This window comes from Ranitomeya imitator, chromosome 4 (genome assembly GCF_032444005.1).
Source record: "Ranitomeya imitator isolate aRanImi1 chromosome 4, aRanImi1.pri, whole genome shotgun sequence".
NCBI lineage: Eukaryota > Metazoa > Chordata > Amphibia > Anura > Dendrobatidae > Ranitomeya > Ranitomeya imitator.
The window spans coordinates 102,997,464-103,019,561 of NC_091285.1; the positions used below are offsets into that span (position 1 = coordinate 102,997,464).

Consider the following 22,098-nt stretch of genomic DNA (forward strand, 5'->3'; position numbering starts at 1 on the left):
CACAATGTCTTGCTTGCACTGTGAAATTTGGTGGAGGATTGGTGATGATCTGGGGATGCTTCAGCAAAACTGGAATTGGGCAGGTTGCTCTTTTTCCGAAGGATGTATGAATCAAGCCGCATACAAGGTTATCCTAGAAAAACAGTTGATTCCTTTTGCTCAGGCAATGTTCCCCAACTCTGAGGACTGTTTTTTCCAGCAGGACAATGCGCCATGCCACACAGCTAGGTCAATCAACGTGTGGATGAAGGACCACCACATCAAATCTCTGTCATGGCCAGCCCAATCTCCAAACCTGAATCCCATTGAAAACCTCTGGAATGTAATCAAGAGGAAGATGGATAGTCACTTTTGTACCAGGTGTGGCATAAGGTCACCAAAAAGCAGTGTGAAAGAATAGTGGAAAGCATGCCAAGATTCATGAAAGCGGTGACTAAAAATCATGGGTATTCCACAAAATATTGATTTCTGAACTTTCCCTGAGTTAAAACATTAGTATTGTTGTTTCGAAATGATTATGAATATGTTTTTTGTTTTTTTGCATTAGGCAATTTTTTGTTATTTTGACCATTTCTCATCTTCAGAAAAAAAATACAAAATTTATTGCTTCAGACTTCGGAGACATGTTGTCAGTAGTTTATAGAATAAAAGAACAATTTACTTGCTACTCAAAAATATATCTATAAAGAGAAATATCAGGCAAACTGAAAATAAAACTGATATATATAATACTGTATACAATGATGGAGAATATTAGTATAGAATAGTCCACATTTCTTGCTTCTTTTTTTTTCTTTCTATTTTCCTCCTCTAAAACCTAAGTACATAACTACAATATGAGGACCTGGATGGGGACATATTGTATATACTCATTTATAAGCTGAAATTTTCAGCACATTTTTTTGCGCTGAAAATGCCCCCTCAGCTTAGGCTACTTTCACACTGGCATTTTTTGCAATACGTCACAATGCGTTGTTTATGGCAAAAAACGCATCCTGCAAAGTTGTTTGCAGGATGCGTTTTTGCCCCATAGATTAACATTAGCGATGCATTGCGACGCATTGCCACACGTAGCAACCGTCGTGCGACGGTTGCGCTGTGTTGTGGCGGACCGCCGGGAGCAAAAAATGTTAAATGTAACGTTTTTTGCTCCTGACGAACCGCTTTTTTCCACCCCACCTCCCCGCACCCCACAATGGGGCAGTGGATGCGCCGGAGAAATGCATCCGCTGCATCCATTGTGCGGCGCATCAAACGCTAGCGTCGGAATCTCTGCCCGACGCATTGCGACGGGCAGATTCCGACGCTAGTGTGAAAGTAGCCTTATACACGAGTCAACTGTCCAGAATGCTGGTGGAGAATTGGGAGTGGCGTAGCAGCGGCAGGAGCCAGCGGCTGTGGCACAGTTGTAATGACCAGAGGTCCGAATAAGATCCAGTGAGTCACAAACCAAGACCAAGGCAGAAATCTCCAACGGTATTTACTCAAAAGCAAAATAATAAAGGTAATATGGAGACTATTAAGGCAGATGAACCCCAAAGATACACTAGCTCAGCAGCAGCTGAAATCACTGTGCCACTCCAAGGTCTCCTGAGAACTGTATACTACAACAGACTAGTAAGAAATTTACTTAAGAGGGCAACTAAAAACAGGAAACAAGTGTAAATTGAATGTAGTGTTATCAAGGGAGCCCCTGGAACGGCACACTGAGTATAACTAACTTATAACAACTCTAATATAAGATACACCTCTAAAGTAACAATTAAACACTCAGAGCAAGGATACCCGGGTATCTATAACTATGGTACCGTATCCTGAGATGGATTTCCTCTCAGGCAGGAATCTGCACAGGCTGCAGCCAGTCCATATCTTCAGCGCCAATAGGTTACAGCAAGCTCCTCTTGTCTTGTCGGCCGATGCCGAGCCCAAACGCCGGGGACTTAGTTAGTGGTCTCACGATGTTGTCTCTGCTTCTGTAGCTCCTAGGAATGCTTCCACGACAACCCGTCCGTCTCTGTATAAGCAGTCTGCCCAGACTTGTTTCAGGGAATCCACAGGCTTCCAAATACGTACTAGGTTTTTAGTAAAGTCTCAGTCTTTTCTTAGATAAAGGGTTAGCTCTTCTCCAGGAAACGTTAGCAACAAAAGTCTCTCAAAAGCTTCTTTTCCTCCAAACACACTCGCAGTAAATCCACACACAGTCTCTTTCTTTAAGATATCACAGCAGCCTCTGCCATTTCTTCCCGCCTTTCTCTCTCAGCTCTCACTTCCTTGTTTCAATTTACACACAAGACACCAGACCCCACCCCCCAGCACACATTGTCTCCAGGAGTTTTGCAGGGTCTGTCCTCTGCTGCAGCAGGCAAAAACCACAGGGTCCTAGTGCCCTCTCAGTGGGACTACAGTTCACTCTCTTACATGCCACCCCACTAGAGGTTGGCGTCCTCGACATACCTTCCCACTCAAATTCATCTTGAGCATATCGCTGAGGCGGTATTCCTGCCGTAGATCGTGTAGTTCTTCTGAGTCCTACATCAACAGGTGCAACCTTAGAGGGAGCTAAAGTCTCTTCCGTGGTCGTGTTAGTGGGCGCAAGTGGAGTTGTCTCCTCCTGCGGCTCGATGTCCTGTGATACAGCGTCAGGACCAAACAGTTGACCTGATGCACTCTCCTCAACAACATCCTCCATATCCCCAACATTCTCATCACCCGAGGCCAGATCGATCACAGGGGGCAAATAAGCAGGCGCAGGAGTAAGCATATCATCAAACTCAAGATCATTCAGAGTTCCCGCCCCTTGGAACATGGCCTCTGGCTCTAGGGGGGTAGGCGTCGAATCTTCAAACCAGCACCGTTGTAACATGTTACGATGCAAATTACGGGTTGGCCCCCCTGTCCGCACCGGTTCGACCTCGTACACTGGAATCTCAGGGTTCACCTGTTTTTTTATCAGATACGGTATCTCCTCCCATCGGTCACTCAGCTTTCCTGACCGTCGTTTTGCCCTCACCAACACTCTGTCTCCCGGAGAGAACAGCTCTGTTTGTACAGGTCGCGTGTCCCTATGGACCACCTGGCGAAGGCGGTCACCCACCACCTGATGCACCACCCTCAACCGCCGCCGATGCTCTCGTACCCACTCGGATGCAGTCCGAAGGGGGGCGGAGGAGGGATCTGGCATGTTCAAATCCTCAATGTCTCGGCCAGGTCTACCAAACATCAACATGTGTAGTGAGTAACCAGTAGTACTGTGCACCCTGTTATTGTAAGCCCACATCAATTCGGGGAGATACTCAGGCCAGCATGTCTGTTGCTGACTCTCTAAGGACCTCAACATTTGCAACAAGGTCCGATTAAAACGCTCACACACCCCGTTACCCTGAGGGTGGTAAGGCGTTGTTCTCGACTGCTCGATACCATAGAGCTGGTGCAACTCTTTCATCAGCGTCCCCTGAAAGCAGGCCCCTTGATCTGAATGTATTCTCTGCGGACACCCGAACACTTGGAAGAAATGTCGGCACACTGCCTCAGCCGCCGACTTGGCCGTCTGATCTCTTGTCGGCACCGCTACAGCATACTTGGTAAAGTGATCTGTCATCACCAGGCAATAGGGGTACCCTGACGTAGAGTACCCTATCAACACGTAGTCAATCATGAGTAGCTCCAGTGGAGCTCAAGTCTTAATAGACTGTGTGGGAGCCCGCTGCTCAGGGCTTTTGTTGAGCCCACAAATTCGGCACTGCCGACACGCGTCGGCCACCATCCCTCCCAACTCAGGGCAGTAGAGGACTCGCTGCAACCACTGAAGTGTCTTTTCACTTCCAAAATGGGCCCCCTTCTCATGCGCCTCACGAGCGACCACTGGACCCATCCCCACAGGAATTATCAGTTGGTACCGATGCTGCAGCTCCGATGGCAGGTACACCTTACGATACAACAGACCTTGTTCCACACACAATTTATCCCATTGTCGAAGGAGTTTCATTCCTTCCATGGACAACTGAGCCTTGTCCTCTGCACTGGGCCAGGCCTTGTTTTGTACCCAACGGCGCACAAGTGCAACGTCCGGACACTCATCCTGGACTCTTGTCCAATCTGAGGGTGTTTTACCCAGGACACAGGGCATCCCGGTGGCCACCCCACTTGAGTGTACCACACTTTGGAAGATAAGTATCTGCCCCCAAGCTGGAGTTTCAGTATCCTCAAGTTGTTCGTCAACATCTTCCCCTGATGACCCAAGGGGCACTCTTGACAATGCATCTGCATTGCCGTTCTCTCGACCAGAGCGAAATTTAATGCGGTAATTGAACTTGGCCAGTCTGGCGACCCACCGCTGCTCCAACGCCCCCAGTTTTGCATTCTCTAAGTGAGCTAGCGGGTTGTTATCTGTCATGACTAGCACCTCAGCTCCTGTTAGGTACTCGGCGAAGCGTTCTGTCATTGTCCACACCAGGGCCAGCAATTCCAGCCGGAATGAGCTGTAGTTAGCCGGATTTCGCTCGGAGTCTCTTAAAGATCTGCTGCCATAAGAAATCACTCGCTCTCGGCCGTCCTGCACCTGTGCTAGTACTGCCCCCAACCCATGAAGACTACCATCGGTATACAACAAAAAAGGGGTGTCAAAACGGGCGTAGGCCAGCAATGGGGCACTCGTTAGGGCGGTTTTCACTTCATCAAATGCCTTATTCTGTAGGCGCCCCCATGGAATGGGGCGATTTCGAGGACCCAGCGCTGTCCCTCTCAAAAGTTCATTCAAGGGACTCACCACTTGTGAGAATTTAGGCACAAACCGCCGATAGTATCCTGCTAGGCCCAGGAAGGCCCGCACTTCTCGCAGGTCACAAGGAGGTGGCCACTCTTGTACCGCCTTAATCTTACTGGCTAAAGGTAGTACCCCGTCCGGGGTCACCAGATGCCCCAAATATTCAATCTGGTTTCGTAACAGTTGACATTTTTTTGGCTTTATTTTCAGGCCGTAGCTCTTGAGCCGCCGGAGAACTTGACGCAGCTTCTCCAGATGATCTTCAAATGAGGTTCCGAACACCACAATGTCGTCTAGATATATCAGGACTGATTCAAAATTTAGATCGCCCAAGCAATGTTCCATCAGGCGTTGGAAGGTTCCCGGGGCGGTAGCGAGGCCAAAGGGCATCCGGTTGAACTCAAAGAGCCCCATTGGCAAGACAAACGCCGTCTTGGCCCGATCTTTTACAGCCATTGGGACCTGCCAGTACCCGCTTGCCAAATCCAACGTTGAGAAATACTTGGCCCGAAACAGGGCCGACAGGGATTCTTCAATGCGTCGTAAAGGATATGCGTCCCGTACGGTGTGGGCATTCAATTTCCGATAGTCCACACAAAATCGGAGTGTCCCATCCTTCTTGCGGACCAAGACTACAGGGGCCGCCCAGGGACTCCGGCTCTCTCGGATCACTTGATTGTCCAGCATACTGGCCACCATGCTCTTCACCTCTTGATAGAGCGCCGGAGGAATTTGACGATATCTTTCTCTAATGGGTGGAGTATCCCCCGTTGGAATCTCATGCTCAATGGTCTGGGTACACCCGAAGTCCTCTCCATGTCGGGAAAAGGTCTCTTGATGTTCTCACAAAACTCTCTCCAACTGCTCCAACTGCACGGGGGTCAACTTCTCCCGATCCACTCCCATCTGCTCCATGATCACATGACCATTCCATTCCTCCGTAGGAGGCTCAGTCCAGCCTACCTCGACCGCGAATGTCCAGGATTACTGTTGGTCTGGTCGCAATTCGAACCCTGCATTTTCTGGTACCTTCTCTGCCGGCATGAACAGTTCAGCCAGTATGGTCCCAGCGGGAATTGCAACAGCTTCATCTAAAACATTGATGCATCGGAACGGCACTCGTCCATTCTTCACAATCGCCAAAGACCGGGCCACATGTACCTTGGCAAATGAGGAACCCTCTCGGGCAGGCTCAAGTAGCACTTCAAGCCCATTCAATCTCTGTGCAGCTCCCACAGGCAGCATTAAGAGTTCCTCTTGTCTGGGTCCCAGCAGGATCGGGGCCCTCGAAGTCACTCAGACCCGGCCCACCCGGCCACCTGGGACCGCACTTTTCAGCAAGTCGCAACTCAGCACTAGACGGTGTAGAATTCTCTGTGTGGGTCGGTGTCTTGTCGCACGGGCCCAGTATCGGGGTCCTTCACTGGCATACATCTGGTGATTCAAGTCTCGCAGCACGTTCATTCCGAGCGTCACTTCCATCCCTCTTCTAGGGGGGTGATCCACCAGTACTACCCCTTTCTGCCCCAGCTCTTGACCAAACATTTTTAGTTGCATCCACACGATTCCCTTGACTGACAATTGACCATTATTTGCGGCGGTCAGTCGTATCACTCGGCCATCCTCTGGAATCACTAGTCGACTGAAGTATCTCTCATATACTTCTAGAGGCATTATAGTACATTCGGATCCCGTGTCAACCAAGCACCTCATCTTCCGCCCTTCAAACTCTGCTTCTATCACTGGACTACATGCAAACAAATCTTGTTCATTCCGTCGAGGGCTTTGTGTGTGTGGGGCCGCTGCTGCTTGCCCTCTCATGGCAGCGGCCGGAAGTTTAAAGCCGGCGATGGGGTTTCTGGGGCTGTACGTGTCCGGCAGTAACGCGAGATGTGTCCCTGGCGACCACACTTCCAGCAGGTGATTGTTCCTTGTGGACGAGGGCTTGACTCATTCTGATAGGACGACCTGGCCATTTGCGGGGTCACCGTTCCAGGGGGTGGGGCAGGAGGTCCCCGTGAGGGGGTAGAGGCGGGATCAACTGTCAGTTGAGACAATTTCAGCTTCAACTCCTTCACCTCAGCACGCAAAGCTTGTACCACGCTTACCAGCCCCTCTTCCCCCGACCCTGATGACCCACCTTCCTCCAGCTGGGCACTGTTCACTGACCCCTCGGGAACATAGGCTGATTTCTCTTCCCTTTCCACTGCAGCTCGGTAAATCTGCCAGAAAGATAACTCTGGTGCAACCCGGGCCATTTCCAACAGTTTGTCCCGGAGAAGCCTATTGGCTAAACCGGTGATGAATTGGTCCCGGAGCAAGCGGTCTACCTCCCGGAACGCCCCCATGGCCCCCGTGTCTAGTCGCTGCATCTCATTCAACGTCTCTTGCAAGATATTAGAGTACTGCATCAGGGACTCACACTCTCTCTGGGGACGATTAAAGAATAGGGACCGAAGCTGGGCCACACGCGCTCGGCCCCCCAAACTCCCCTCTAACAGTTCCAAAATCTTTTCTAACGTATCCCTCTCTGATTCTGGGCGCACCATCACCATACGCCTAATATCATCCTCCAGTGCATTTATTGCCAGCTCAGCGCGTAACGCGGGGGTCAAATTACACATGCGCAGAATACTCCGAATTCTCTCAGCCCAATCTTGCAACGCCATATAGCGCCCATCGTATTTCGGCATGTGCTGAAGTAAAGCTCCTACAGGCACATACCCTCCCGGAGTCGCCGCGGCTGCCAGGGGAACCCCAACCCCCGAGGAGGATGCGGATACAGCGGGGTCATTTCCACCCTCGCCCCCGTCCATGACAAACACTGGATCCTGCCGACTACGCCAAAAATGTAATGACCAGAGGTCCGAATAAGATCCAGTGAGTCACAAACCAAGACCAAGGCAGAAATCTCCAACGGTATTTACTCAAAAGCAAAATAATAAAGGTAATATGGAGAATATTAAGGCAGATGAACCCCAAAGATACACTAGCTCAGCAGCAGCTGAAATCACTGTGCCACTCCAAGGTCTCCTGAGAACTGTATACTACAACAGACTAGTAAGAAATTTACTTAAGAAGGCAACTAAAAACAGGAAACAAGTGTAAATTAAATGTAGTGTTATCAAGGGAGCCCCTGGAACGGCACACTGAGTATAACTTACACAACTCTAATATAAGATACACCTCTAAAGTAACAATTAAACACTCAGCTCAGAGCAAGGATACCCGGGTATCTATAACTATGGTACCGTATCCTGAGATGGATTTCCTCTCAGGCAGGAATCTGCACAGGCTGCAGCCAGTCCATATCTTCAGCGCCAATAGGTTACAGCAAGCTCCTCTTGTCTTGTCGGCCGATGCCGAGCCCAAACGCCGGGGACTTAGTTAGTGGTCTCACGATGTTGTCTCTGCTTCTGTAGCTCCTAGGAATGCTTCCACGACAACCCGTCCGTCTCTGTATCAGCAGTCTGCCCAGACTTGTTTCTCCACTCAATGCACAGGGAATCCACAGGCTTCCAAATACGTACTAGGTTTTTAGTAAAGTCTCAGTCTTTTCTTAGATAAAGGGTTAGCTCTTCTCCAGGAAACGTTAGCAACAAAAGTCTCTCAAAAGCTTCTTTTCCTCCAAACACACTCGCAGTAAATCCACACACAGTCTCTTTCTTTAAGATATCACAGCAGCCTCTGCCTTTTCTTCCCGCCTTTCTCTCTCAGCTCTCAATTCCTTGTTTCACTTTACACACAAGACACCAGACCCCACCCCCCAGCACACATTGACTCCGGGAGCTTTGCAGGGTCTGTCCTCTGCTGCAGCAGGCAAAAACCACAGGGTCCTAGTGCCCTCTCAGTGGGACTACAGTTCACTCTCTTACACAGTGACAGGTGCAGCTGCAGCTGAAGGCTAACAGAAGACATCATACTCACCCTCCGTTGCCGCATCTCCATTCCTGCATCTCCTTTGTCCCAGCGCCGGCTGCTCTCGTCTCCTGTGCTGAGCGGTCACATCGTACTGCTCATTAAGGTAATGAATATGTATGCGTCTCTACTCCTATAGGCGTGGAGGGTACATTCGTTACCTTAATGAGCCATGTGACTGCTCAGCACAGAAGAGGAGAGCTGCTGGCGCCGGAATAATGGAGATGCAGGGACAGAGATACAGGCACGAGGAGGGTGAGTAGGATGAGGGGGGGCAGGAGTGGGGATGTGAGCCATGCATACAACCATGGGACAGGGGGAGCCAATTCATGGGGGACCAGGGGAGCCAAGCCATGCGGACTGGGTAACTGAGCCAAGCGGACAGGGGGAGCCGAGCCATGCAGACTGGGGGGAGCCGAGGCATGCGAGACCGGGGAGCCATGCATACAACAGGGGGGCCACACATACCAGGACAGGACGGGGGAGCCACATATCAGGACAGGACAGGGGGAGTCACATACCAGGACAGGACAAGGAGAGCCACATACCAGGACTGGACACAGGACGGGGAGCCATGTACCAGGACAGGGGAAGCCACATACCAGGACAGGACGAGGAAAGCAACATACCAGCACTGGACAGGGGGAGCCACATACCAGGACAGGACACAGGGAGCCACATACCAGGACAGGACAGGGGGAGCCACATACCAGGACAGGACAGGGGGAGCCACATACCAGGACAGGGGGAGCCACATACCAGGAAAGGACAGGGGGAACCACATACCAGCACAGGACAGGGGGAGCCACATACCAGGACAGGACAGGGGGAGACACATACCAGGACTGGACACAGGATGGGGAGCCATGTACCAGGACAGGGGAAGACACATACCAGGACAGGACGAGGAAAGCAACATACCAGCACTGGACAGGGGGAGCCACATACCAGGACAGGACAGGGGGAGCCACATACCAGGACAGGACAGGGGGAGCCACATACCAGGACAGGACAGGGGGAGCCACATACCAGGACAGGACAGGGGGAGCCACATACCAGCACAGGACAGGGGGAGCCACATACCAGCACAGGACAGGGGGAGCCACATACCAGGACAGGACAGGGGGAGCCACATACCAGGACAGGATGGGGGGGGCACGCATAGCAGAGCAGGGATGAGGGGACAATACATACCCGGCTTATACTCGAGTCAATAAGTTCACCCAGTTTTCTGTGACAAAAGTAGGTGCCTCGACCTATACTCGGGTCAGCTTATACTCAAGTATATGCAATTTCTACAATATGGGGACCTGGATCTGGGGAATTAACTACAATATGAGGACCTGGATGGGGACATAGCTACAATATGGGGACCCGGATATGGGGACATACCTACAATATTGGGATATAACTACAATATGAGTGGACAATTGTTATCACCACATCCATAATGATCCACTCTCTAAAAAGAATTAAAAATCACAGCAAAAATGTTCAAAAGATGTATAGAAAAAAAAATGTTATCACTAAAAATGTCACTTTGTTCTTCAAAGAATGCGGCTCCACAAATTCAATTTTTTTCTTTGTGTGGCCCATATAACCAGCCGAAATTGAGACCCTTGATATAGAGAGAATCCAGAAAATACAATTGTATGAAAATATAAATAGAGTAAAAATGTTTACCTTCTGTGAACTGAAGGCAGAAATTTAGGAGGTTGTATGCGCACAGTGGGATCCCATCTGCCAGGAGGTAAGACAGCCACTTCATCTAAAAAATCATCAATTCCTGCTGTAAGTTCTTCTCTGTTCATAGCCTTGTATGAAATTTTCCGGAACAGCTACAAAAAAATGTGAAATAAATGAGGGATAAATATTGTTTATTTAAACTATGATACTTTAAACTACCTGCCATGTAAAATAACACTATTAACCTGCAGATATTTGCAGATATGGGTTAATCTGCAGGTTAATAGCATTCCAACACTATGCGGCTGCTGCATTGGTGGGAAGACACAAGCTTTATTCCCCCAGGCAGCCATGGAAGCAGTTTCAGCAGGTACTCTTTATGCCAGAGCGGTGACTAAGGCTGCTGTCACACTAGCAGTATTTGTTCAGTATTTTACATCAGTATTTGTAAGCCAAAACCAGGAGAGGAACAAATAGAGGAAAAGTATAATAGAAACATATGCACCACTTCTGCATTTATCACCCACTCCTGGTTTTGGCTTACAAATATGATGTAAAATACTGACCAAATACTGCGAGTGTGACGGCAGCCTAAAACTGCATTAGCTCAATTCTATTACCCTGAGGGTAAGTAAACAAACCCTATTTAAGGGATGTAATATAAAATTAATTTATTAGTCAAATGGGCAGGATTCTCTAACTTAGGAATCCTACTTAATACAGAAATAACAAAGTAATTTTTATCAGTTTTGACCACCTTAAATATATACAATAAATGTCATAATTTATTACATTATTATGTATTTTACCCTATATATAAATATGAATTTTCATCTCTAAAGGGTTGTTTACACTCACTAATTAATTTGGCCCACTTCTATAACTGAAAGAGTGAGTCTGCCAGGGGGAATAAAGTTCATTTGTTTCCGGTAGCCGGGCTCTAAGTGAGAGAGCTCCACACTGTGTCAAAATGCTATTAACCTGCAGGCGAACCCCATGTTCTGTATCTAGAGTAATGGCTTTTTTTTACATGACAGGTTCCCTTCATTGCCTTAACCCCCTCCCCAAGCCTGTTTTTACCTTCATGACCGGACTGGGTCGCGGTTAGCAGTGGGGTACCACAGGGGTCAGTATTGGGCCCTCTTCTTTTTAACATATTTATTAATGACCTTGTAGGGGGCATTCAGAGCAGAATTTCAATATTTGCAGTTGACTTTAAACTCTGCAGGGTAATCAATACAGAGGAGGACAATTTTATATTACAGGATGATTTATGTAAACTAGAAGCTTGGGCTGATAAATGGCAAATGAGCTTTAATGGGGATAAATGCAAGGTCATGCACTTGGGTAGAAGTAATAAGATGTATAACTATGTGCTTAATTCTAAAACTCTGGGCAAAACCGTCAATGAAAAAGACCTGAGTGTATGGGTGGATGACAAACTCACATTTAGTGGCCAGTGTCAGGCAGCTGCTACTAAGGCAAATAAAATAATGGGATGCTTTAAAAGAGGCATAGATGCACATGAGTAGAACTGTTGTGAATTCTGGTTTTGGGCTCCCTCCGGTGGTTGTAGGTGGTAATGCAGTTGTCCCTGGGTTGCAGTCCTGGTCAGGTGTATCTGCTGATTGCAGTTCTGACTGGGGTATTTAGGTGTGCTGGATTCATTAGTCCTTGCCAGTTGTCCATGGTTGTTGGGAGGTGTTGGACCTCTGTCTGGTTCCTCCTGCCTTGCTGCCAAATCAGCAAAGATAAGTGTCTGGTTTTGTTTCTGTGGCACACATGCTATGTGCTTGATAATTCAGTGCTATTCATTTGTTTTTTCTTGTCCAGCTTAGATTGTGTCAGTATTTACTCAGTCTAGTTGGATTCTCAGGAGTTGCAGATATACGTTCCACGTCTTTAGTTAGATGGTGGAATTTTTTGTATTATCTGCTTTGGATATTTTTGGAAGGGTTTAAATACTGACCGCTTAGTATTCTGTCCTATCCTTTCCTATTTAGCTAGAGTGGCCTCTTTTGCTAAATCCTGTTTTCTGCCTGCGTGTGTCTTTCCTCTCCTACTCACAGTCAATATTCGTGGGGGGCTGCCTATCCTTTGGGGTTCTGCTCTGAGGCAAGGTAGAATTCCTATTTCCATCTATAGGGGTAGTCAGTCCTCCGGCTGTGTCGAGGTGTCTAGGATTTGTTAGGCACACCCCACGGCTACTTCTAGTTGCGGTGTTAGTTCAGGATTTGCGGTCAGTACAGTTACCACCTACTCCAGAGAAAGTTTCATGCAGCTCCAAGGTCACCGGATCATAACATAGAACATAATTTTACCTCTATAAAAGTCACTAGTTCGACCACACTTAGAATACTGTGCACAGTTCTGGTCTCCGATGTATAAGAAAGACATAGCTGAACTTGAGCGGGTGCAGAGAAGAGCGACCAAGGTTATTAGAGGACTGGGGCGTCTGCAATACCAAGATAGGTTATTACACTTGGGGCTATTTAGTTTGGAAAAACGAAGACTAACGGGTGATCTTATTTTAATGTATAAATATATGAGGGGACAGTACAAAGACCTTTCTGATGATCTTTTTAATCATAGACCTGAGACAGGGACAAGGGGGCATCCTTTACGTCTGGAGGAGAGAAGGTTTAGGCATAATAACAGACACGGATTCTTTACTGTAAGAGCAGTGAGACTATGGAACTCTCTGCCGAATGATGTTGTAATGAGTGATTAATTACTTAAATTTAATAGGGGACTGGATACCTTTCTGGAAAAGTATAATGTTACAGGGTATATATACTGGATTCCTTGATAGGGCGTTGATCCAGGGAACTAGTCTGATTGCCGTATGTGGAGTCGGGAAGGAATTTTTTTCCCCAATGTGGAGCTTAATAATAATAATAATAATAATAATAATTTTATTTATATAGCGCCAACACATTCGGCAGCGCTTTATAATTTATAGAGGGGACTTGTACAGACAATAGACATTATAAAACCAAAAACACATGGGCTACTTGCACAGTGAACAAGTCTGTAGAAACCTGTTCACACCACCAAAGAACTTGAAGACACAAAAGTGCACAAAGAGGTCAAAAAATACTCTGTTGTAAAAAAAAGTCACAGTAAATAAGCAAGTGCTAGTCAAAAAATGAAAAATTACAGGGTATTTAGTTAATACATTTTTTTGCAAAATATGTATATAATGTATATAATCCCTATCTGATGTATTTAAAAACCTGATCATCTGTATAGTACCTGTGTGAACAGGGTTCAGAGAGAAAATATCCATGTGGATCATTTGCATTGTAGCTGTTCCATCCTGCATGTTCTACATGGATATTTTCTCAGGTTTCTACAGGTACTATACAGATGATCAGGTTTTTAAATACATCAGATAGGGATTATATACATTAGATAGGACTGCTCTATTATGGGTATACCTTGGCGATTGGTGGAGCAGCTTAACATACTTTTTTTGCAAAAAAAACGTATTAACTAAATACCCTGTAATTTTTCATTTTTTGACTAGCACTTGCTTATTTACTGTGACTTTTTTACAACAGAGTATTTTTTGACCTCTTTGTGCGCTTTTGTGTCAAGACAATAGACAGTACAGCATAACAGAAATCACAGTTCAAAATAGATACCAAGAGGAATGAGGGCCCTGCTCGCAAGCTTACAAACTATGAGGAAAAGGGGAGACACGAGAGGTGAATGGTAACAATTGCTTTAGTTATTCGGACCAGTCATAGTGTAAGGCTCGGGTGTTCATGTAAAGCTGCATGAACCAGTTAACTGCCTAAGTATGTAACAGTACAGACACAGAGGGCTATTAACTGCATGAAGTGTATGAGAACATGATTAACCCCTCTGTGACCTTAGACGTACTATCCCGTCGAGGTGCCCTGGGCTTATCTGACCCTGGACGGGATAGTACGTCATAGCCGATCGGCCGCGCTCACGGGGGGAGCGCGGCCGATCGCGGCCGGGTGTCAGCTGCTTATCACAGCTGACATCCGGCACTATGTGCCAGGAGCGGTCACGGACCGCCCCCGGCACATTAACCCCTGGCACACCGCGATCAAAGATGATCGCGATGTGCCGGCGGTGCAGGGAAGCACCGCGCAGGGAGGGGGCTCCCTGCGGGCTTCCCTGAGACCCCCGGAGCAACGCGATGTGATCGCGTTGCTGCGAGGGTCTCACCTCCCTCCCTGCTCCCTCCAGCCCCGGATCCAAGATGGCCGCGGATCCGGGTCCTGCAGGGAGGGAGGTGGCTTCACAGAGCCTGCTCAGAGCAGGCAATGTGAAGCCTGCAGCGCTGCATGTCAGATCAGTGATCTGACAGAGTGCTGTGCAAACTGTCAGATCACTGATCTGTGATGTCCCCCCCTGGGACAAAGTAAAAAAGTAAAAAAAAAATTTTCCAAATGTGTAAAAAAAATTAAAAAAAATATTCCAAAATAATGAAAAAAAAAAAAAATATTATTCCCATAAATACATTTCTTCATCTAAATAAAAAAAAAAAACCAATAAAAGTACACATATTTAGTATCGCCGCGTCCGTAACGACCCGACCTATAAAACTGTCCCACTAGTTAACCCCTTCAGTAAACACCGTAAGAAAAAAAAAAAAAACGAGGCAAAAAACAACACTTTATTATCATACCGCCGAACAAAAAGTGGAATAACACACGATCAAAAGGACAGATATAAATAACCATGGTACCGCTGAAAGCGTCATATTGTCCCGCAAAAAAAGAGCCGCCATACAGCATCATCAGCAAAAAAATAAAAAAGTTATAGTCCTGAGAATAAAGCAATGCAAAAATAATTATTTTTTCTGTAAAATAGTTTTTATCGTATAAAAGCGCCAAACCATAAAAAAATGATATAAATGAGGTATCGCTGTAATCGTACTGACCCGAAGAATAAAACTGATTTATCAATTTTACCAAACGCGGAACGGTATAAACGCCTCCCCCAATAGAAATTCATGAATAGCTGGCTTTTGGTCATTCTTCCTCACAAAAATCGGAATAAAAAGCGATCAAAAAATGTCACGTGCCCAAAAATGTTTTCAATAAAAACGTCAACTCGTCCCGCAAAAAACAAGACCTCACATGACTCTGTGGACCAAAATATGGAAAAATTATAGCTCTCAAAATGTGGTATTGCAAAAAATATTTTTTGCAATAAAAAGGGTCTTTCAGTATGTGACGGCTGCCAATCATAAAAATCCGCTAAAAAACTCGCTATAAAAGTAAATCAAACCCCCCTTCATCACCCCCTTAGTTAGGGAAAAATAAAAAAAAATGTATTTATTTCCATTTTCCCATTAGGGCTAGGGTTAGGGCTAGGGTTAGGGCTAGGGTTAGAGCTAGGGCTAGGGTTAGGGTTAGGGCTAGGATTAGGGCTAGGGTTAGGGCTAGGGCTAGGGTTAGCGCTAGGGTTAGGGCTAGGGTTAGGGTTAGGGTTAGGGCTAGGGTTAGGGCTAGGGTTAGGGCTAGGGTTAGGGCTAGGGTTAGGGCTAGGGTTAGGGTTAGGGCTAAGGTTAGGGCTAGGGTTAGGGCTAGGGTTAGGGTTAGGGTTGGGGCTACAGTTAGGGTTGGGGCTAAAGTTAGGGTTAGGGTTTAGATTACATTTACAGTTGGGAATAGGGTTGGGATTAGGGTTAGGGGTGTGTCAGGGTTAGAGGTGTGGTTAGGGTTACCGTTGGAATTAGGGTTAGGGGTGTGTTTAGATTAGGGTTTCAGTTATAATTGGGGGGTTTCCACTGTTTCGGCACATCAGGGGCTCTCCAAACACGACATGGCGTCCGATCTCAATTCCAGCCAATTCTGCGTTGAAAAAGTAAAACAGTGCTCCTTCCCTTCCGAGCTCTCCTGTGTGCCCAAACAGGGGTTTACCCCAACATATGGGGTATCAGCGTACTCAGGACAAATTGGACAACAACTTTTGTGGACCAATTTCTCCTGTTACCCTTGGGAAAATACAAAACTGGGGGCTAAAAAATAATTTTTGTGGGAAAACAAAAAGATTTTTTATTTTCACGGCTCTGCGTTATAAACTGTAGTGAAACACTTGGGGGTTCAAAGTTCTCACAACACATCTAGATAAGTTCATTGAGGGGTCTAGTTTCCAATATGGGGTCACTTGTGGGGGGTTTCTACTGTTTAGGTACATTAGGGGCTCTGCAAACGCAATGTGACGCCTGCAGACCAATCCATCTAAGTCTGCATTCCAAATGATGCTCCTTCCCTTCCGAGCCCTCCCATGCACCCAAACGGTGGTTCCCCCCCACATATCGGGTATCAGCGTACTCAGGACAAATTGGACAACAACATTTAGGGTCCAATTTCTCCTGCTAACCTTGGAAAAATACAAAACTGGGGGCTAAAATATAATTTTTGTGGAAAAAAAAATATTTTTTATTTGCATGGCTCTGCGTTATAAACTGTAGTGAAATACTTGGGGGTTCAAAGCTCTCACAACACATCAAGATGAGTTCCTTAGGGGGTCTACTTTCCAAAATGGTGTCACTTGTGGGGGGTTTCTACTGTTTAGGTACATTAGGGGCTCTGCAAACGCAATGTGACACCTGCAGACCATTCCATCTAAGTCTGCATTCCAAATGGCGCTCCTTCCCTTCCGAGCCCTCCCATGCGCCCAAACGGTGGTTCCCCCCCACATATGGGGTATCAGCGTACTCAGGACAAATTGGACAACAACTTTTGGGGTCCAATTTCTCCTGTTACCCTAGGGAAAATACAAAACTGGGGGCTAAAAAATAGTTTTTGTGGGAAAAAAATGTTGTTTTATTTTTATGGCTCTGCATTATAAACTTCTGTGAAGCCCTTGGTGGGTCAAAGTGCTCACCACACATCCAGATAAGTTCCTTAGGGGGTCTACTTTCCAAAATGGTGTCACTTGTGGGGGGTTTCAATGTTTAGGCACATCAGTGGCTCTCCAAACGCAACATGGCGTCCCATCTCAATTCCTGTCAATTTTGCATTGAAAAGTCAAACGGCGCTCCTTCCCTTCCGAGCTCTCCCATGCGCCCAAACAGTGGTTTACTGCCACATATGGGGTATCAGCGTACTCGGGACAAATTGGACAACAACGTTTGAGGTCCAATTTCTTCTCTTACCCTTGGAAAAATAAAAAATTGGGGGCAAAAATATAATTTTTGTGAAAAAATATGATTTTTTATTTTTACGGTTCTGCATTATAAACTTCTGTGAAGCACTTGGTGGGTCAAAGTGCTCACCACACCTCTAGATAAGTTCCTTAGGGGGTCTACTTTCCAAAATGGTGTCACTTGTGGGGGGTTTCAATGTTTAGGCACATCAGTGGCTCTCCAAACGCAACATGGCGTCCCATCTCAATTTCTGTCAATTTTGCATTGAAAAGTCAAACTGCGCTCCTTCCCTTCCGAGCTCTCCCATGCGCCCAAACAGTGGTTTACTGCCACATATGGGGTATCAGCGTACTCAGGACAAATTGGACAACAACTTTTGAGGTCCAATTTCTTCTCTTACCCTTGGAAAAATAAAAAATTGGGGGCAAAAATATAATTTTTGTGAAAAAATATGATTTTTTATTTTTACGGTTCTGCATTATAAACTTCTGTGAAGCACTTGGTGGGTTAAAGTGCTCACCACACATCCAGATAAGTTCCTTAGGGGGTCTACTTTCCAAAATGGTGTCACTTGTGGGGGGTTTCAATGTTTAGGCACATCAGTGGCTCTCCAAACGCAACATGGCGTCCCATCTCAATTCCTGTCAATTTTGCATTGAAAAGTCAAATAGCGCTCCTTCCCTTCCGAGCTCTCCCATGCGCCCAAACAGTGGTTTACTGCCACATATGGGGTATCAGCGTACTCAGGACAAATTGGACAACGACTTTTTGGGTCCAATTTCTCCTGTTACCCTTGGTAAAATAAAACAAATTGGAGCTGAAGTAAATTTTTTGTGTAAAAAAGTTAAATGTTCATTTTTATTTAAACATTCCAAAAATTCCTATTAAACACCTGAAGGGTTAATAAACTTCTTGAATGTGGTTTTGAGCACCTTGAGGGGTGCAGTTTTTAGAATGGTGTCACACTTGGGCATTTTCTATTATATAGACCCCTCAAAATGACTTCAAATGAGACGTGGTCCCTAAAAAAAAATGGTGTTGTAAAAATGAGAAATTGCTGGTCAACTTTTAACCCTTATAACTCCCTAACAAAAAAAAAAATTGGTTCCAAAATTATGCTGATGTAAAGGAGACATGTGGGAAATGTTACTTATTAAGTATTTTGTGTGACATATCTCTGTGATTTAATTGCATAAAAATTCAACGTTTGAAAATTGCGAAATTTTCAAAATTTTCGCCAAATTTCCGTTTTTTTCGCAAATAAACGCAGGTACTATCAAAGAAATTTTACCACTATCATGAAGTACAATATGTCACGAGAAAACAATGTCAGAATCACCAGGATCCGTTGAAGCGTTTCGGAGTTATAACCTCATAAAGGGACAGTGGTCAGAATTGTAAAAATTGGCCTGGTCATTGACGTGCAAACCACCCTTGGGGGTAAAGGGGTTAAAGGAACCTGATTATGTTTTTTTTTTTTTTTGAATGGGCCACACAGGGATAGTTAGGTTAATGCATTGAGGCGGTAGGCCAATCTGAACAATAAGTTTTTAGGGCGCGCTTAAAACTGTGGGGATTGGGGATTAATCGTATTAACCTGGGTAGTGCATTCCAAAGAGTCAGCGCAGCACGAGTAAAATCTTGGAGACGGGAGTGGGAGGTTCTGATTATTGAGGATGCTAACCTGAGGTCATTAGCGGAGTGAAGGGCACGGGTAGATGTAGGGTGGTGCTGAGCCATGGAGCACTTTGTGGATGAGGGTAATAGTTTTGTACTGGATTCTGGAGTGGATGGGTAGCCACTAGGGTTGAGCGAAACGGGTCGAACATTTTCAAAAGTCGCCGACTTTTGGCTAAGTCGGGGTTTCATGAAACCCGATCCGACCCCTGTGCGGGGTCGGTCATGCGGTACGCGACTTTCGCGCCAAAGTCGCGTTTCAATGACGCGAAAAGCGCCATTTCTCAGCCAATGAAGGTAAACGCAGAGTGTGGGCAGCGTGATGACATAGGTCCTGGTCCCCACCATCTTAGAGAAGGGCATTGCAGTGATTGGCTTGCTGTCTGCGACGTCACAGGGGCTATAAAGAGGCGTTCCCGCCGACCGCCATCTTACTGCTGCTGATCTGAGCTTAGGGAGAGGTTGCTGCCGCTTTGTCAGAAGCAGGGATAGCGTTAGGCAGGGTCCATTAACCACAAAACCGCTTGTGCTGCAGCGATTTGCACTGTCCAACACCACCCTCGGTGTGCAGGGACAGTGGAAGTTTTTTTTTTTTTTTTTTTCCCCTCAGCGCTGTAGCTCATTGGGCTGCCCTAGAAGGCTCCCTGATAGCTGCATTGCTGTGTGTACGCCGCTGTGCAAACCAACTGCTTTTTTCAAAGCACAAATCCTCTTGTTCCTTCCTTTCTGCACAGCTATCTTTTTTGTTTGTCCACACTTTTTATTTCATTTGTGCATCAGTCCACTCCTTATTGCTGCCTGCCATACCTGGCTGAGATTACTGCAGGCAGGGAGATAGTAGCTGCCTGCCATACCTGGCTGAGATTACTGCAGGCAGGGAGATAGTAATTGTAGGACATTCCCTGTTTTTTTTTTTTTTTTTTTTTGGTGGGAGATTAAGATTGGCAATTTGGCATTTCTGCTAGAGTGCCATCCCTGTGTGTGCCATCTCTCTCACATAGTGGGCCATAGAAAGCCTTTTCATTTTTCTGTATTTTTTTTTGTGGGGTGTATAAATTCTCCCTGATAAAAATACAGTGGGAGATTAATATTGGCCTTTGGGCTTGTGTGCCAGTCCTGAGTGTGCCATCTCTCTCACAAATAGTGGGCCATAGAAAGCCTATTTTATTTTTTTTGGGGTTTTATAAATTCTCCCTGAAAAAAAGGGAGATTAATATTGGCCTCTGGGCTTGTGTGCCAGTCCTGAGCGTGCCATCTGTGCCAGCCCTAGGCGTGCCATCTCTCTCACAAATAGTGGGCCATAGAAAGCCTATTTATTTATTTTTTTGGTTTTATAAATTCTCCCTGAAAAAAAGGGAGATTAATATTGGCCTCTGGGCTTGTGTGCCAGTCCTGAGCGTGCCATCTGTGCCAGCCCTGAGCGTGCCATCTCTCTCACAAATAGTGGGCCATAGAAAGCCTATTTAATTTTTTTTTTTGTTTTATAAATTTTCCCTGAAAAAAGGGAGATTAATATTGGCCTCTGGGCTTGTGTGCCAGTTGTGAGCGTGCCATCTGTGCCAGTCCTGAGCGTGCCATCTCTCTCACAAATAGTGGGCCATAGAAAGCCTATTTAAATATTTTTTTGGTTTTATAAATTCTCCCAGAAAAAAAGGGAGATTAATATTGGCCTCTGGGCTTCTGTGCCAGTCCTGAGCGTGCCATCTGTGCCAGTCCTGAGCGTCCCATCTCTCTCACAAATAGTGGGCCATAGAAAGCCTATTTTATTTTTTTTTTGGGTTTTAGAAATTCTCCCTGAAAAAAGGGAGATTAATATTGGCCTCTGGGCTTGTGTGCCAGTTGTGAGCGTGCCATCTGTGCCAGTCCTGAGCGTGCCATCTCTCTCACAAATAGTGGGCCATAGAAAGCCTATTTAAATATTTTTTTGGTTTTATAAATTCTCCCAGAAAAAAAGGGAGATTAATATTGGCCTCTGGGCTTCTGTGCCAGTCCTGAGCGTGCCATCTGTGCCAGTCCTGAGCGTCCCATCTCTCTCACAAATAGTGGGCCATAGAAAGCCTATTTTATTTTTTTTGGGGGTTTTATAAATTCTCCCTGAAAAAAAGGGAGATTAATATTGGCCTCTGGGCTTGTGTGCCAGTCCTGAGCGTGCCATCTGTGCCAGCCCTGAGCGTGCCATCTCTCTCACAAATAGTGGGCCATAGAAAGCCTATTTAATTTTTTTTTTTGTTTTATCAATTTTCCCTGAAAAAAGGGAGATTAATATTGGCCTCTGGGCTTGTGTGCCAGTTGTGAGCGTGCCATCTGTGCCAGTCCTGAGCGTGCCATCTCTCTCACAAATAGTGGGCCATAGAAAGCCTATTTAAATATTTTTTTGGTTTTATAAATTCTCCCAGAAAAAAAGGGAGATTAATATTGGCCTCTGGGCTTCTGTGCCAGTCCTGAGCGTGCCATCTGTGCCAGTCCTGAGCGTCCCATCTCTCTCACAAATAGTGGGCCATAGAAAGCCTATTTTATTTTTTTTTGGGGTTTTAGAAATTCTCCCTGAAAAAAGGGAGATTAATATTGGCCTCTGGGCTTGTGTGCCAGTTGTGAGCGTGCCATCTGTGCCAGTCCTGAGCGTGCCATCTCTCTCACAAATAGTGGGCCATAGAAAGCCTATTTAAATATTTTTTTGGTTTTATAAATTCTCCCAGAAAAAAAGGGAGATTAATATTGGCCTCTGGGCTTCTGTGCCAGTCCTGAGCGTGCCATCTGTGCCAGTCCTGAGCGTCCCATCTCTCTCACAAATAGTGGGCCATAGAAAGCCTATTTTATTTTTTTTGGGGGTTTTATAAATTCTCCCTGAAAAAAAGGGAGATTAATATTGGCCTCTGGGCTTGTGTGCCAGTCCTGAGCGTGCCATCTGTGCCAGCCC

The 22,098-nt window shown here is 46.2% G+C and overlaps 1 protein-coding gene across 2 annotated transcripts in view; it reads right to left on the reverse strand.

Moving 5' to 3' along the window:
• SLC4A9 (solute carrier family 4 member 9) overlaps positions 1-22,098 on the reverse strand; it is an 859,184-nt gene that overhangs the window by 536,450 nt on the left and 300,636 nt on the right. For both annotated transcript variants that reach the window (XM_069763883.1, XM_069763884.1), the window contains exon 7: positions 10,364-10,518. In XM_069763883.1, coding sequence (XP_069619984.1) covers positions 10,364-10,518 — 155 coding nt within the window. The remainder of the gene's footprint in view (positions 1-10,363; positions 10,519-22,098) is intronic.